The sequence below is a fragment of the Pelodiscus sinensis genome, chromosome 21, assembly GCF_052426305.1.
Source record: "Pelodiscus sinensis isolate ZL-2025 chromosome 21, ASM5242630v1, whole genome shotgun sequence".
NCBI classification, from domain to species: Eukaryota; Metazoa; Chordata; order Testudines; family Trionychidae; genus Pelodiscus; species Pelodiscus sinensis.
The window spans coordinates 24222767-24240161 of NC_143072.1; the positions used below are offsets into that span (position 1 = coordinate 24222767).

A 17395-nucleotide genomic window follows, 5' to 3' on the forward strand; every position below is an offset into this window, starting at 1 on the left:
AAAAGGAGGGGCACAATTTTCTTTTCCAACTAGGGTCCAGTTGCGAACAGCTTTTTGTGTTTTTCTGGCAAATGCTGGAACATCTTGAGAGCAAAAAAAAAAAGAAACAAAAACAAAACAGCCCTTCCCCAGCTACTCCTCCACACCCAAGTGGGGAAGGCGCTTCAGTGGCACACTGGAAAGGTCTAACTTGCGCTGGAAGAAGTGTCATTTCGAACTAGCCCGTCCATCAGCTGCTTCTAGCAACTCCCAACACAGTCTCCTTGCTGGAGGCAATTAACGGGCATCTCACTGACGTATTTCCAGCACTTGTGCAGAAATCTGATTAGCATCTTGGTTTTCGTATCCTGGCATTTAAAAAAAAAAACCAGGATGAGCAGTTTTAAGGAAAGTTCACTTCAGCACAGTTCCTCTTGGAGACCACTGTCACCAAAGCAGCTGAACGCAAGCAGCAATGCAAGATCCCTCACACTGCTCTGCCAACATGCCTCTGCCACAAGTTCAGACGCCAGGGCTTGTACATCCTTGACTGAAACCCTAGCCAATACTGCAGAGTTTTTGACTACAGCCGCTCCCAATTCTAGTGCAAGATACAAACTAAGATTGTACCATAGAAACACATCTGGTGTCAGTCTTTATTTTACCTGAATATACATTTATACAGGCCATAATAAAAAGGCTATTATGCAACAGTTCAGTGAGTTATTACCTAGTTTCAAGAATAATGCATGCAGTTACAAAGGAGAGGTAGAAACACTGTATTAAAGACCTAAAAATACAAACATTATATAAATAAAACACTTTCAAATTAACTGCTGGAATTTCATACAGATAAATAAGGGTAAAAGTACATTACTTTGTCAAAGTAAAGGAAACACATGGTTATCAGTACACTAAAACAATATTGATGCATGACAACTGTACAACTTCGTCAAACAGTTCAGACCACAGCATCTGAAAGAGGATTAAAGTGGGATTTTTGTCCTGGAGAATGGTTTATTCAAGTATTCAAGCAGTTGAGTAACCAAAAAGAAAAATTCCAAAAGTAAAACATAGGAACCATTTCCAGAGAAGTTGATCTGCCTAAATACTTTGTGAATTGCTGTCCTGATGCTCTGAAGGGAGGCTTGAAATGGTAAGTGCCTAGGATGCTTTGGGAAGCTTCTCATCTCTCCCTAAAAATGCACACACAAATACCTTGATTTTTCACACACTGTATGTAGAAATCCCACATCAATAAATCAGCATCCCAATTGCCAACCTTATTTCTATTCTCTCGCGGCTCCTAACAGAGCCTCTCAGTTTACAGTATTTGTTTTAATACTGTCCAACAAACAGAATATAGAGAGGTGGTGTTATACTCACAGAGATTACAAGCAATAATGCACATTCTGCATGCACAAAAAAAAGATGCAACCAAACCTATATAGAAAGCAAACGACCAGCAACTCAAAACATTTCTATTACTGAGAAAACCTGTAGCAGTAGTTACTCAAGTATTGGACAAATAGGTGTAAAATGGAAAGGTTCACATGAATACAAGTTTTTACAGTTTTTCTGAAAGTCTTCTAGAAGCTACATTTGAAATTCTGAAAAGGATTTATATACACTGAAATAAAATGTTCAGCAAAGTCCATTGTGCCTTTTCTCTCTCTTTTTAAATTAATAGTTCTTCAAATATGAATGTACAGTTGCTTTAGTAAATTAGTGCAATACAAAAAGTTTTGGAAGAAGTGCATCAAGTTGTAGCCACATCAACTGATAAAAACTAAGGATTTTGAAGAGATGGAGAAAAATTTCTTCCACTGATCTCTTCCTCCTCTTCTTTAAAAGATGCTTACTTCCTGCGCTTCCCCTATTAATTGATGAGCTGTCTTTAAAAGATGTGAGCTCGAATGCAAGCAAGCTAAGCCACAAAAGATTCAAACTGCAGGTTTATGCATTTGGAATTTTGTACCTTCATTCAACAGTCTGATACTGGCAATTAGAAAACAGTCTTCCACAACCTGTGAGTGGAATCTCCCTATGGAAACACAGCTTTGTATACATTGTGGAAAAGGATCCATTCTGAATAGTCCTTAATAAGGAAAATAAAATTGATCACTGTAGTTAAAAGTATGTGTACAAAGTTGAGTAAGAAACGTGAAGACCAATTTCTTTTAAATTCTGCTGTTAGGAGGAACAAAGGACAAGCGACTTTATCAGTAAGGCAGGTTTTCTATAAAGGTTGTACACTTTTGGAGTTTTTCCTCTTTGAATTTACCGCTGTTTCTTTGGTAGTCACCACAGAACTTTTAAAACTGTCTTCCACAGGGTAGTGGGAAAATGACAACAATTAAGCTGCAGCAAAAAACAGAAGTACATGAATGGTCCCTTGTGTTCACACCACATGGTCCTGGGGGTACTGCTACTGTTCATACACAGCCACTGTGCTATAGCAAAGTGCTGAGAGACGTCGCTCAATACTAGATTTATCTGAGAACAAGACATAAGATAAAGTACAGTCAAGTTGTGAACACGTCAAGCACACGTTCAAGTCAATGCAGAAAGAATAAAATCATTGCATGAAAACAGACATGCCGTCTATGGTTACGTAGCAACATCAGCTTAAGGATGAGCATTTGAAAGCCATCCAAACAGCCAGCTCCCTAGTGCTTGTTGCTTTTAAAGGCTCTGCCTAATAATGAACACACACATTTACATATATTAGGGTATATTTTAAATACAAGTGCTCATCTTGCACTCTAGATATCTATCCCATGAGTTAAATATGTAAGGCAGGTAATACACAGCAGCCAAAGAAAGCTGATCTGCATTCAGAGGATTTTATTAAGAAAGTTACACTCTACACTCAGGACAGGGTTTTTACCCACTGTTAGTCTTGTTTCAGAAGTCCAGCATTTATCCTTTGGATTTACTATTTACGTTTACTGTGTTACAAATCTACTTTTGTCCTTCGTTTCCCCAGTGTTCCACTTTGGGAACGTAGATTTGTTCCTCTGATTTCTTATGTTTTAAAGTCTTGTGTCTGCCATCAGCAATATCTTCTGCTAGGGATAGACCAGAGTAGTTCAGATGTCCATTTGCATTCCCTCCCCCCACTGCCTATATATCAGAGGCAGCAAGGGGGAGGGAGGGGAGAGCAGGAGCTGGTGCTGGGAGGAGCCTGCTTAAAAGGCAGTTCGCCCCAGCAGCTTCTCCCTGGTGCTGCTTGCCTCCCCCTTGCTGCTGCATCTTAGAGGCAGCAGTAGTGCGGGAGGAGAAAGGCAGAGGAAGCTGCTCCGGCAGCAGCCCGTCTGTGGGGGGCGGGGGATGTCCCAGTTCCCAGCTGGGACCCCCCTGTGGATAGGGGCTACTAGATCCCACGCAAGCCAGGACTGAGCAAGCCTGGCCCAGTCCTAGTCCGTGCCAGGTCCAGGAGCTACCCCCACTGCAGCTCTGCAGTTTAAATATAGGAGGAGCTGGGCTGCCTGCACACCCGGCTCTTACTACAGTAGAGTCTCGATTTTCCGACCTTCACTTATCCGACATTGTTTTATCCGATGGTGCCGCCCGTCACGTGATGACAAGGGGCTCCAGGGACGCTTCACACCACAATGGCCTTGCTTTCCCTTTTTCCAGGGCTAGGCAGGAGCTCCAGTTGGCAGGTCTGCGGGGGCTCCCCTACCTTACCTTCCCCACCCCATGCCTGGGGCAGCTGACGCTCGCACTGCAGGCTCGCCCGGCGTTCAGGTGTGCTGGGCCTGTGCCCCGCTCGTGGCCCGATCCTGGCCATCCTGCTGTGTTAGCGGCTTTGCTTTTAGGAGTGGGCCCGGATCCACTTTCCCCTTCCAAAACTCTGTGGGCTGGGGGGCAGGGGAAGGGAGGGAGCCGCCCTGCTGTGGAGCGCTCCCAGCTGGAGCAAGGGGGGAGTCCGGGGGCTCGCCCCTCCAGGCCAAGGCAGGAAGGGAAGGGGAGGGGTAGGGTGTGTGTGGCGCCTCCGGAAGGGCTGCCGCCACCGAGCTGAGGAGAGGCAGGTGCGCCGGGGCCTTGGGCACATCTGGGCGGCATGGGGGAGTAGGGAGGAAGAGGAAGGGGGAGGACGCAGCCCCTCACGAAGACACAGCATCTGGAATCCGCTGGGGAGGAGGCAGCACACATGCCAACTGCTGCCGAGACAAAGAGTGCAGCCCGCCTGGGAGGCCCCCCCCCCCCCACTATTGCTGCTCTGCTCCCGCCCCTCGGCCAGAGCGCACTGGGCCCCCGCCCCACCACGAGCCAGCACTGTCCGTATTATTCGACATTTCCGGTTATCCGACCATCCTCTGGTCCCGTTTAGGTTGGATAATAGAGACTTTACTGTACATTTAAACTGCAGAGCCGCAGTGGGGGTTGCGCCTTCCCTTACCGACAAATCGTGTAGTCAATACAAATTGTATTGACTTACTGACCCAATTACCAGCCTCATCGTATCCTTAGCTTCTGCGACTGCAAAGGGCTTTGTGCCTTGAGACGCAGCAGCACCTGCCTGGCGAAGAGGCTTTTTATGCACTGCCCTGGATTGGCAAACAACACTGGAAGTGAAATCCTAGCTCTACGGAAGTGAAGGACAAAGCTCCCATGGACCAGGATTTTGCCCAAGATATCAGGCCTTTTTATTCTGGTCTCTACTGCCAGATGTTGCCGTTTCCATAGTAAAGACACACCTCCTGCATTCTGAGAGGATCAAGGTTTAACCATCAGCAGCTCTCTCTAAAATTTTCAGTCACTACAAGATACACAAAATACGTTCACCAAAATAACTTACATTTGTGAACGTTTTCGATATCCGCAGGGTCCTGTAGTATCTTAGTCAGTCCTTCCAACAGCATGGCTGCTTTGTGGTATCGATATGTTATATCTTCAGTCTGCTGAAACATCTCGTCTAGTGCTGCTGACTGAACCTGGAAGCATTTATTAGCATCTGCTATATGAACTGTTCTAAATACGGTTATAAAAAGTTGTCTCAGACCTCACTGATAAATGAGCGTCACTCTGTGTATGTTAATTTAACCAGGCATCTGCACCTTAAATAAACTGGTCTGGTTTTTATCATTTATAATTGAAGTTATGGGACATTAGGTGAAATGAGTCCTGCATATACAGACTGTGAAATGCTTTATGATTCTTTACTCTTAAGCATGGTACCGAATATACCTACATTTCAAATACTAACTACTCATGTATACAGATATTTGTGTACTCAAAACTTGTTAGATACACAGACCCCTCTTCCTGGTGTTTCTTTATTAACATTTTTATTTTGTAATAAACCTGTCAACACTTCTCCAACACATGAGCCCCCAAACATGAAAACTTTTTAAACTAAAACCAATTGATTAGAAAGCTATTTGTGTTCTGTTTGTATGCATCAGTAAGCTTTATAATGTGAAACTCCAGCAGACAGAGTCCCAGCATGGATTGTGTAGCTTAGCAGTGAATTTTGTAGTGTCTATATACAAAACCTGCTGATGTGTGGGAAAACCTCAGAGCAACTGTGTCAGCTAGAACTTTAAAAATGATCTGGGGGAAGATTACATCAACCCTGGCACAAAGGGAATTAAGGACACACATATAGCGGTATCAGGTTAGAGAGGAATGCGAGAGGCCACATCACCCAGTTTGACTGCTTAGGTGAAAGGATCGATTTACCATTTCCACAGCACAGTTGTAGATGAGCTTCTCTGCGGTTACACTGTTGATTTCATCTACAAATCTTTGCTTGTCAGAGAAGAAATGATTCAGCTTTTCTGTCAGCTTCTTGCACATGGCGATGCAGAATTTGTATCGCTCATTCAGACTTTTGACAACTGGAGAAAGTGTTAAGAAGGTTAAACATTTAAATTCAACTTTAGATGTTTGCTTTCTAATCAAGTCAGTCTGTTTATAGTTTTATTTTACCATCTGCTGTGTTATGTTTGCTGTCAGAATCTCGAATCATTTTCACTTCATATAGGTTGAACATCGCTAGTCCGGCACTCTCAGGACCTGGCTGTTGCTGAACCATGGGAAGTCAATATTGACTAGCAGCATTACCAACCCTTCCACTGCTTACTGGGCTCTTAGAAGACATGTAGGGGTAAAACTAGAGCTGAACAACAACATAGAACACAGAGCCAGGACTAGTGGCTGTAAAACTGTACGAGATCGTTAGAAACTTGACCACACCCACGATAAAAGGACATCCGGCTAACTAAAATCATGCTGGACCACAGAGGTTGCTAGACCAGAGAGGTTCAACCTGTGTTAATAACAACCCATTCCCTAACTGTCAACATCTTTTTGTCATAGTCGTTAAGCAATTCTATGCCTGCAGTTCTCTTTTTCTAGAAGTACAATAAACACAGCCACTTTGGGAAAATGCGGATTTCTCTTCCCAGATGATTTAGTCAGAGTTTCCTTAGTGCAGGCCACAGTGAGATGAATGTCTCAATGTAAGTCTTTTCAGTGATGGGCCAATTAAATGTCAATATTTCAAAAGCAAAGGAAATGAAATTATCTGTGTCTTACAAGCGATGGCTGCATATACCTTGCTTAACAGCACTGGATGGGTTCAGTTTCCCCGATTTGATCTGTGCTTTGGCTAGGTGCAGAGAAGATGCCAGTAGCTGTGCTGCTTTCATATACAACACCAGCTGCTCCACTTGCCTAGAAAAAGAATTAGCATTGCTGATTTTGAAAGATTTTCTTCTTTTTTGAATACAGATAGACACTCCGATCCTGATCGGACACACACTGCTCCCCACGCTCTGGGCAGGCAGGAAGTAACTGCTGGCGAGCGAGGAAACAGGTGTACCAAAATTAAAAAGTAACCCTGGTGCTCTGCAGCAATGGTTGAGAGAACTCATCTCTCTGGCCAGAAGGAGAGAGCCCACTTATGAACAGTGCTTTCATGTACTAAATCGGAGAATCCCAATGTATTGTTTGTAGGTTAATTTCATCAGGCCAATGTCCTTCCAGATGCTGGTCTTTTCCCTTGAGAATCACTACACCCCCCCAGGAGTTACTTTCATAATTCCAACAGGTGGGACCAGCACACACATTAATTGGGGTTTTTTGCAGGAAAGGAGAAATGACAGATTTCCACTCCCCTCACCAGCATGGTCACCTCATTTCTAAAGGTTTCATATTGAGACTGAGCTGCTTCTCTGGCAGGGTGAGATGGGACTCTCTCTGGAGCTCTGTACCACTGCTCTTGGTCAGGCAGAGATGGTGCTGACGGAGTCATGGAAAGAGCTCCCTTTCCCCTTTAGCTGGGGGGGGGGGGGGGACAATAGCCTGGGGCTCAGTTCCTACGCATGACAAAGCACAACACTGCTCCCAGCAGGCAGACACCAACCTTGCCCTCCTTTTGTCTGACTGTTGAGGGGGAAAAAAAAAAATCCCACCCTCATTAGCGTTTCCGGTAAACTGGGTGCTTGTGCGGCTGCTCAGGAGATTCAAATGCCGCCCAACTGAGGTTTTTGTATCCACTGGTGCTGCAAATTTGCACCTGCCTTGGTGTACACCAAAATTATTCCATCAACGGACGGAAAAAATCCATATGTGCATGAAAAGATTTGAGGGAACGCCGCCCCCACTTTTCCTCTTTCAGGTGTCCTACTTATTCACCTGCCAGATCATTTCTGTATTTCCTCTGCCTTCTGCAGTGAAGGGATATGACATTCCATTTAATTGGTTAACCGGCTGAAGGGGGACTGGCAGGAGGTGCTTCAGCCCTGCTGGGCTAGAGTGCCTCCCTCCTGCTGTGGACAGGCAGGAGCACCCCTGCCTGCAGCAGGCCCCGCATGGCTGGAGTAGCCCTCTGACCCCAGGCAGTGAGCAGCTCCAGCCCCCCACCCCCCGGTTAACATCACCTGTTAAGGGTGATGCTTATCGGTTAACCTTTCATGTCCCTAGTTTACTGGCCTTTTTGCTTTTCAGTTGACAACTGTTCACATTGCCACCAATCGTTCCATAAAGGTCAATTCATAACAAGGATCGTCATAAATTAATTGATTGAGTCAAATGATCTGTGTATCTGAAATTCAGTAATTCTAGCAACTATTTAGCCAAATACCTACCCCCATTCTTTGCTTAGCTGGCTTATTTGATCAACAACCACGCTCTCCTGAATCTGATACAGCGACACTGCAGAGGTGCACAGGTCTGGGTTTCCGCCCCGTACTGCAGTTAGGTCCAGTACGCATTCTGTAAACGTCAGCATCATGTTCAGATGCCGCAGCGTATCTGTATGTTCTCGCTGTCAGCCAGAAAGGAGAACACAATAGAATTGCAATAGGCCATGTGGCAAATGCATATCACCAATCTGGGGATGAGTTAGCATCTTGCCAACGTTATACAACACACAGTATTAATGCCAACAGAGGAACACAAGAACCCACTAGGTCAAAGGGAATCAAGAGGAATTATCTCGCTTTTAAAACAAATCTAAACATGCTGCAGATGTATTCTAAAACCTTGCAACCTAGGCCCAAAGCAGTCAGGGTGCTGGGCTCTAAGTTTGGTGAAACTAATCTGTAGTGTGGCCAAAGAACTCAAGGCCTTTTTTTAATTAAATATTTTAATAATCTATTTATTAGTGTTTTATCAGCAGCTACAGGTATGCTAGGCACTTGTAGGAAAAGCCAAAAGAAGTGTTCAGTTTTTATTATATAACATATATGGGGTTTGAAATAAGAGTTGATCTAAAGCTTCAGTGCTTAACATCTGCTTTTAAATGCAGCTCTAGAATCAGTAGGTTCATTAAAGAACTGGCATAATTTACAACTGAAAATCAACTATTCCTATTTGGGCATACAAATTTGTATTCCAAACCCTCCCCTACTGCTGACCCATTACTTGGCTGAGAAATTGCCCCGCTAAAATCCACCTGAAAAATAGTAGGTTCCAAAATGCGCAAATCACAACTTAGAAGTGATGTTGTAAAATCTTTGCAGAAACAATATACTGTAGTTCTACCCTACCTCTGGGCCAGAAATCATTACAGTCCTTTCTAAGTTCAAAATCATACATGTATATAGACTTGTAAAAGCAGACGCGCTCCTTGGACGCGGCAGAACTTTTCTGGGAGATCTCCGGTATCCTGGAAAAACTCTGCAGTCTAGACGTACCTTCGGTACCACGTGATGGGACAGTCCACCACGTCCAGAAGGGGCGTGGCTTACATCAGCTCATACGTACATTGATTTGACACTGAAATAGTGTCCTATAGGTTAAAAGCTTTGTTAAACCAAATCAGAGACTCTCACTGTGTCAACTAACAAATACAAGTATCAGAGGGGTAGCCGAACTAACAAATACAGGAGAGCCAAAGAAGAGCCATCCATCGGCTAGAAAAGGACAAGCCGATATTTTTCAAGCTTTAAAAGGGGATATTGTCTAGTGAAGAGGTAACTATTAAAAACAGGGCGAGGCTCTGCCTTGACAGTTTCTCCAAGTAATTATTAGCTTTAAACATAACAGAACACAACATTATTTTTCTGTACCTCCATTAATGTTTCCTCAGGCAGTTCAGGAGCTTCAAAAGTGATAAAACCTTCTAAGCTGGGAGGTGAAGTACCATAAGGCATGTACTTCAGACTTGGAGCTGCTTCTGCTCCAGGAGGAGGCGAGCCCATATAAATGCCGGGAGGGGAGCCCATATATACACGGCCACTAGTAGAGCAAAGAGACCCTCCAGAACTGTTTGATCCAACTACAGGAAAAACAACACACATTCAGTCCAACAAGTGGGTCCATCTGACAGCTCTGGGCTAGAGTTGATGGCAAAGGATAAAGCAGAAGTCACCACAAATTCATCAGGGGAAGTTTCTCACTTTGCTTTATATTGTCTGTCCAGCATCTACGCAGCATTTCTTACTGAAGATTTATAAAATGGGCATGGAGAGAAGGAAAAGTGATTGGCTGACCAGGATTCTGCCCACAGGTACTTGGTCAAATTCAACAGGCAGGGTGAAGTTCACAAAAACACCCTTCTGCAGATCTACTGGACACCTCCATTTTAAGTGGAGAAAGGCATTCAGCCTGTTGTCATCTATTTTTCACGGCACACCTAAGGCATGCTGGAATCCAGTATGCTTACGAACCTCGTGCATTATTCCTTGCACACTGTACATCGCCGAAGGGTAAACAGGTTTAAAAATCTATTTTGTATATCTTGGAACAACCAATCACACGTGACGTCTGAAACAAGGACAGAGCAACAAATATACACTGTGGAATGCTGAAGGAGCAGCCCCACCCCTGTGTTAAGTACAGAGAAGTTAGAAGATTTAGGCTACATCTACACTACAACCAGGATCTATCAATGCACTGGTGGATCAATTTGCCAGGTCTAATGAAGACCCGCCAAATTCAGTGCAGTCCAGTCTACCCTGGTATGCTACCCCAGACAAAAGTAAGGTAATTGATGGGAGTGTCCCCCATTGACTCTGTGCAGTGCAGACACCATAAGTAGTCATACGGTACATAAGTACCTAAGGTACAGTGGCTCCAGCTATGTTCTTCACACAGCTGAAGTTGCATACCTCAAGGCAACCTCCTGCGGTAGTGTAGATGTGGCCTCCGACTGACATTTCTCTCTAGTCTTGATTATTGTTTAACATTTGCTACAGGACTGTCCTGAGGCCCGATTGTGCGATGCACCTTACAAACACAGGCAAATAATCTGGTCCCATTTCCAAAGAGCTTACATATTAGCCAACAATACATTGTTTTCTGGAGTGTCTTACCTGAAGTTGTTCTCGTTCTGAGGACCATATGGGTGCATGTAGGAGGGGTAGCATTATTTGGAGGGGAACCCACAGTAAACATTACTGCCCTAGAACTTGCTCCGGTTCCCATGGAAGCAGGTGCCATAGCAATTCCGCAGGCCCCTGCTGGAGCTGGAATAAAAGGGTTACAGGATATATTCGTCCTTATGAAATAATGTACAGCACTCTCTGAAACAGTCAGATTTTGGGCTAGGCTGGGGAAAAAGGAGCATCTCTTTGAAGTGTGGCATTAGTTGCTGTCACAACAATGCTGGCCCATCTGACTGAACACAAACAGCACCCTTAGCTTTTGCATTCCTTCCATGTTCCATTTGAAACTAAAATTGCTTTTTGCACTGCACTCTTCTCCTAAGGGAAGAGAACTGGAGACTGTGCTCGCACCTATGGCAATAGATGCTACAGAAAATAAAAACAGGCAACAAGGCAGGACACACACACACACACACACACACACACACACCCACCCCCCTCCATAGATAGCCCCCTCGTTTACAAAAACCCTTGGTGACTAGTCCTTAGTTGGCAGCTTTATGGAAAGGCATGGTCACTATCCTTAGAAGACAAGCTAACCTCCATGGGAAAACAAGCTGGAATAAGACAATGCAGTTACAATAGAAGTAATGGAAAAAAACCCAAACCTAATGATCATACACAGTTCAGTTATGCTGCTATTTGCAGACAGTGCCCCACCTATGGTGCTTTATAGAGACATTCAACACACACATGCAGAAATCTTTTGACGAGTTTACATGTGGGGCAAAGTATTATCAAAACCAACATCAGTGCTGGTAAAGCAGCAGCCACTCTAACCAGTGAGCACGTCCATAAAGATACCTATCACTGATGGAATGATCATTTGGCTGTAAAGATAAATTCTGATTTTGCTGTAGGCTCTAAACTACAATCATATCTGACTTAATCTGTTCTGTACCTGTATCCATTGGTCGCTCAGTATTGAGGCTGTCTGTGCTGCCTTGATATAACTGGCCTCCAAGGGCAGTCTTCACTTGCTGATCTGACAACTTCCCAGTACTGACAGATCTATACAGCAAAGCAAATGACAATGGGAAAAATTCTCAGTGCAGCCTCTTCTGTCCCTCATAGCTGAGGCGGGCTTTGTGATAGACGATGTCACGGATAATTCCTGACATCAGACGCATAACAACACTACAGAAGTTTTACTGCAAATGGACTTACTGAAATAAAACTGAACAATAAAAACGGTGCAAAGAACCCAGAGGTTAAGAGGGTACATCAAGATTAGCCATGTTAAGTTTATCAGAATTCTGAAATTAAAACCGAGAGGCTAATGGTGAGGACTAGAACTCCAAATTAGATCACCAAAACAAATAAAAGGGAACTTATACAGGTCCAGGAAGTCAACACTATTTTTTTACACTGCACGTGAGGTTTCCGTGGTATACATTAACCTCCAATGTCTGCACAGCGAGAGATCACAAAACAAACCACAGGCTATAAATTGCACGCTACAGGAAATTAGTCTCCTAACAGCGTGGAAGTTCAATAATACAATGATATGCCTATACGTCTGCAGTTTGTAAACAGATATGATTTCTACCTGCCAAATGGAGCCTTGCTGTGCTGTTCTACTGCCTGTTTTTCATTTCCTTGTGTTGAATGGAAGTGAGTGAAGTTCCTTGGGTCAGCCATGTCTTTAGACTGCAACGGGACATCCGCCGAGCCCTGACGACTAACCAAGGCCAGCAAGTTTGAGGACGCTTGAGTCTTCGGTATCTTGAAAGGAGCAGTTGCCTAAATAAGCATCGACTCTGGTTAGCATGCAAGAGAGGACTCTCAGATGCTGAAACAGCTGTAGGTAAGCACTAGATCTTAACAATGGTTTTCAGATAGAATTCAGTTTACCACACCTTGGTGGGAGAGCCAATAATTGTTGGCAATGGCGTTTTAAACAGCCAGTCTGAGCTCCGAGGTGATGATCCCATGTGTTTTGTAGGTGATGTTCCCAGGCTGACTGGCCTGCTTGGCTGGGGAGAGCAGCTATACCCATAGCCGGCATAAGATGGGCATACAGGGTCTGAATGTTGCTTTCGAAGCTTCTGTTTGTTCTGGTAGATATCGGTCAGAGTTGGAGCACTCTGCATCCTGGCTCCCATCAAAAGAGGCTGTGGCGACGGAGACTGTGGTACTGGAGAACCTGGGGAGAGGCACCAAGAAAGCGTGATTCTGCTAGCAGTGGCTTCAAAATAGCCCTGGGAAAAAATCCATCATGAAGCCACTCTGAAATTTATCTGAGAGTTTTATCTTGTTGTGAGATAGGTTTGTTCATCAGCAGGCAAGAGGAATGGCTTCAGAATTCCAGCGTCTGGACTAACGGCTCAATGCACTCTGAGGAGTGGTACACAATGTGGTCAAATTCCTGAAGGGACAGGATTTCAAGATTACAGCTCTACTGGCTGCTTCTGTACCTCTGTGGGGTTGAGCCATATAATAAACAAAACGTTCAACTCCGGCAGGTACAGCATCACATGTGATTAACGCTCAATTACAGCAGCCAGCAGCCCAGGTTCAAGAAAGAGCAATGAATTACACTACTGCAAATAGGGAACAGTTTTTAGGACAGTATAACTGAGAAGTTACTTTAAACAATGACAGTAGTTACCAAAGGAAAGCCTTTCAAACCTAACATTACTAAACGTGGAAATGGCTTAGTTAAAAAAAAAAAATGTAGAGGAAGTGGGGAAGGGACCCATCCTTCTGACTTTCCTATTTGGATAATTTTTTATCATAAGTCACAGAGGTAATTTAAAGTATTTTTTCCTATTTTTTTTAAAGTTTAATTAAACAGTTTCCAGTCATAAAGGGCAACTCATCTCATAGTTTCTCATAGAATGCAGATACCCTGTTCTGTTAGTAATGCAAAAGGTTATTATTTGGATTTGTTTTCTACCCTCCACCAAAGGAATATTTCTTAAAAACCGTCCTTGCCCAAAACAAGTCTACTCCTTGGCACGAATGTCAGGTTTCTCTTGTCAAACCCAGACCAAGGAATATCGGACCCATTTGATTAAATAAGGAGCTTTGAGTAGGGAGTATTCTCTCAAAGTTTCACCCAAACAGGTGCCCCGTCCCTTCATAAAGGAGTTCTTTTCTGTCTGGGCAGCTGAAGCACCAGATGGATCATTAAAATGCGATGCTGTAAATTTTAAGTGTTCCTGATGGGAACATAAGAACGGCCATACTGGGTCAGGCCAAAGGTCCATCTAGCCCAGTATCCTGTCTGCCGACAGTGGCCAATGCCAGGTGCCCCAGAGGGGGTGGACGAAAGACAATGATCAAGGAATTTGTCTCCTGCCATCCTTCTCCAGCCTTTGACAAACAGAAGCCAGGGGCACCATTCCTTATCCCCTGGCTAATAGCCTTTTATGGACCTAACCTCTATGAATGTATCTAGCTCTTTTTAAAACTCTGTTATAGTCCTAGCCTTCACAGCCTCCTCTGGCAAGGAGTTCCACAGGCTGACTGTGCACCGTATGAAAATAACTTTATTTTATTAGTTTTAAACCTTCTACCCATTAATTTCATTTGGTGTCCTCTAGTTCTTCTATTATGGGAACAAGTAAATAACTTTTCTTTATTCACCCACACAACTAGTTTTTAATATCATGCTTCAAACTCACAATGGCCAGTTATCAACTCCATTGGTTACACAGCTTGACAGCTGATGGCATTTTCTTATCCTTCAGATGAAATAATGCACCAAATCTTATCCTTCAGATGAAATAATGCACCAAACGTCAGTACCTAATGCTGAAGTCTTATGGTCACAGCCTTTCCAATAACACACACCTCTTCATGATCTTAAACACCTCTGACGTGAAGCGCTGACAATTTCACTCGTTTTTAAAGTCAAGTTGCAGAACTTCCAAAATACGCTATAGTGGTTAATCTCTGGTGGGTTTTCATGCTACATTGTGTAGTAAAATGGCAATCTTTTCTTAGAAGGCAAGCAAAGCAACAGAACTCTGGTTCTTTCTTAAACCAGTCCTTCCAAAACCACTCATCTTAAACCTTCTGCCAACTTCGTGCAGTGAAGTGGCTGTAATTATTTAGCCAAGTCTTTTACTTACCTAATGAGGCCAACATTAGCTACAGTTAAAATGAATGTGACCTACCTTTCCTTAGTTTGATTCCATTCCATTAAGCAATGACTGTTTCGGAAATAACCTGCCTGTGCACAATTCCAGAGGGCTCATGTCAGTTTCTCCCTCTGAATTCTTAGCCAGCAGTTTTGTTTGACGTCAATTTGCTCTTCTGCTGCACAGCTTAGAAACGCATCATCTGTCACTTCAAAAATCCAAGACTCCAAGAGCCGTTGGCTGAGGTTTCTGAGCTCAAAGTTTTTAAATGCTTTTGTAAATTGCTCTCCGTCTTTCGTAATTAATACTTGCTCTACATTCAGGAGAGCATTTTTAATTCTTCAGAAATAGAAGCAGCGGTATTTTGCTTCATCTCTGTGCAGCCATTATTTCCATGGCTTTTGAATTTGAATACTCATTTAAATGCTTAAGACAGAAAATTGCATTTCATGGTATTTTACCATCAAAAATACCATAAACTTTCAATGCTAAGAAATGATACTAGTCAAATATGAAAAAGGACTTAACCAGACATTAATAAGAGATAAAAGATTTAAACACTCAAGAAGCTATAAAAAGAGAAGAACTGAGATGCGGCAGGGTACATGTTTAAGTGAATTTGTCCCTGGCATTAAATTAACAGCCCTATAAACCCCTATTTAAGTCAAGAACAGACATGTACAACCAAAGCGTAAGCTTCATTATAAAGTGGCTTAATCATCTACAGGAAGGATCATCTTTTGAAGCAAGAGTCTATTTCAGTCTGGAAACCTCATCACATTCCCTGACCTCTGTGAAGACTGCTAATATGAATACTGGTTATTTTTGTGATATGGAACCACAGTGGACATGGAACTCATTTCACACAGACTGCTACCTTTGTCCTACAAGTTGGGCAATTTTGGGAAACCAAGTTTCAAGTAAACAAAACATTTTCAACAGCACAACTGAACATTTAAAGAGTTTAACTACACCCAGATTTAATCTCAGGAAGAACAGTAGGACAATGCAACAGATTGCCTAGGGAGGTTGTGGATGCTCCTGTGTTGGAAGTGTTAAAAGATGCTAGACAGCCATTTGTCTTGGATGATTTAGACACACCGAATCCTGCATCTTGGCTAGAGATTAGACTAGATGACCCTTGTGGTCCCTTCTAATTTAAGGATGTTAAAATACAGTTAACTGACTAGTCAACTAGTCGATAGGCACTTCCGCATTCCTCCTTTGAAATGTACAAGAGCCCCTGCGAGGAGGACTGCGGAACTCCCCGTACAGCCCGAAGCCAGTGGGAAGTCCTGCTGACTCCAGGCTGCATGTGGCATGCCTGCTTTGAAACACACAAGAGTCCCCAGTGGGGGCTCTTGTGCATTTCAAAGTCATGGAGCCTGGGGTCAGCAAGGGACTCATAGTCCCCCCACTGACCCTGGGCTCCATGCTACACTGCATGCCACTAAGGGTACGTCTAGACTACATGCCTCTGCCGACAGAGGCATGTAATTTAGACGTACCCTAAGAGCCCAGGGTCAGTTGGGGAGTCCCCAGCCAACCCAAGGTTCCACGGCAGCTGCCACTTTGAAATGCGCGGAGGCGGTGTTTTAAAGGGGCACAGCTGATCCGCGTATCAGCTGTGCAGCAGCCACCTTGGGGTTTACCTTCCACCCCTTTGCTGTCTGTCAGAGGCAGCGGGGGACGGGTGGAGGAGAAGAGAGAATATCAACTAGTCAAGAGACTATCGATAAGCATTTGCCGAAGTCGACTAGTTGGTGTCAATAAGCATTTCCGGAGTCGACTAGTCTTTAACATCCCTATTCTAACCCTATGGTTTCAATTCAAAGTAAGATACCCAACGTTTTAGATAGTTGAGACACACGTGCCCCTTGCGGAGGAGAGAAATGAACAACACTGCTTGCAAGTCACTAAGTCACTGTTAAAATCTCAGACAGAAAGGGTGCAGTGTGTTTTGAGCAGTCCTTCTGTATCTCCTTTGAAGTTATTGGAAGGATCCATCTTAAATGGTATCAAATAAACCATCACAAAGCCCTATCTGCTCCTCTCTCTGTTTGCTGCCTGTATGCCCTAATGATTTATGAGACAGTAAGTTTATTGAATGCCTAGCAACACTGATGTGAGATGCTGGTCAGTTCCCTGAGGGAATGAAGTTAGGAATGTTGAACACAGCCACTGAAATTTCTTGCTGCCATTTCTCATGACATGTAGATTAATCACAGCCACATTTTGAGAAGTGGGTTAGTGCTGATTTTATTCCAAATTCATTTCCATTCTTGGTCAGTAACCTGTAGGAAACCAAAATTAAGGGCTGTTCTTTAATATTGTGAACTACAGAGATAACCCAGTTTCTGGGGGGATGGAGAATGGTGATCTAGGAACCTTTTCCAAATAGGACTTACTTGAGGTTATGGAGGCACATCCAGGGAGTGGGGATAAAACCCTTTGTGTCTAGTGCTTTCAGATCTATGGTGAATA

At 43.7% G+C, this 17395-nt stretch overlaps 1 protein-coding gene and 1 long non-coding RNA gene across 3 annotated transcripts in view; one reads left to right on the forward strand and one right to left on the reverse strand.

Annotated features, from left to right (window-relative positions):
- Positions 1–621: 621 nt before the first annotated feature.
- Positions 622–17395, reverse strand: part of ULK2 (unc-51 like autophagy activating kinase 2) — a 66132-nt gene continuing 49358 nt past the window's right edge. For both annotated transcript variants that reach the window (XM_075904649.2, XM_075904648.2), the window contains 10 exons: positions 12683–12969; positions 12373–12566; positions 11725–11834; positions 10752–10904; positions 9507–9715; positions 8082–8260; positions 6548–6666; positions 5671–5828; positions 4787–4922; positions 622–2475 (listed from right to left, as the gene is read on the reverse strand). In XM_075904649.2, coding sequence (XP_075760764.2) covers positions 2408–2475; positions 4787–4922; positions 5671–5828; positions 6548–6666; positions 8082–8260; positions 9507–9715; positions 10752–10904; positions 11725–11834; positions 12373–12566; positions 12683–12969 — 1613 coding nt within the window. In that variant the 3' untranslated portion in view covers positions 622–2407. The remainder of the gene's footprint in view (positions 2476–4786; positions 4923–5670; positions 5829–6547; positions 6667–8081; positions 8261–9506; positions 9716–10751; positions 10905–11724; positions 11835–12372; positions 12567–12682; positions 12970–17395) is intronic.
- The window catches only part of LOC149521924 (uncharacterized), a 29912-nt gene continuing 25012 nt past the window's right edge, over positions 12496–17395 (forward strand). Inside the window, exon 1 of the long non-coding RNA XR_016347672.1 lies at positions 12496–12630. This is a non-coding gene — a long non-coding RNA (uncharacterized LOC149521924). The remainder of the gene's footprint in view (positions 12631–17395) is intronic.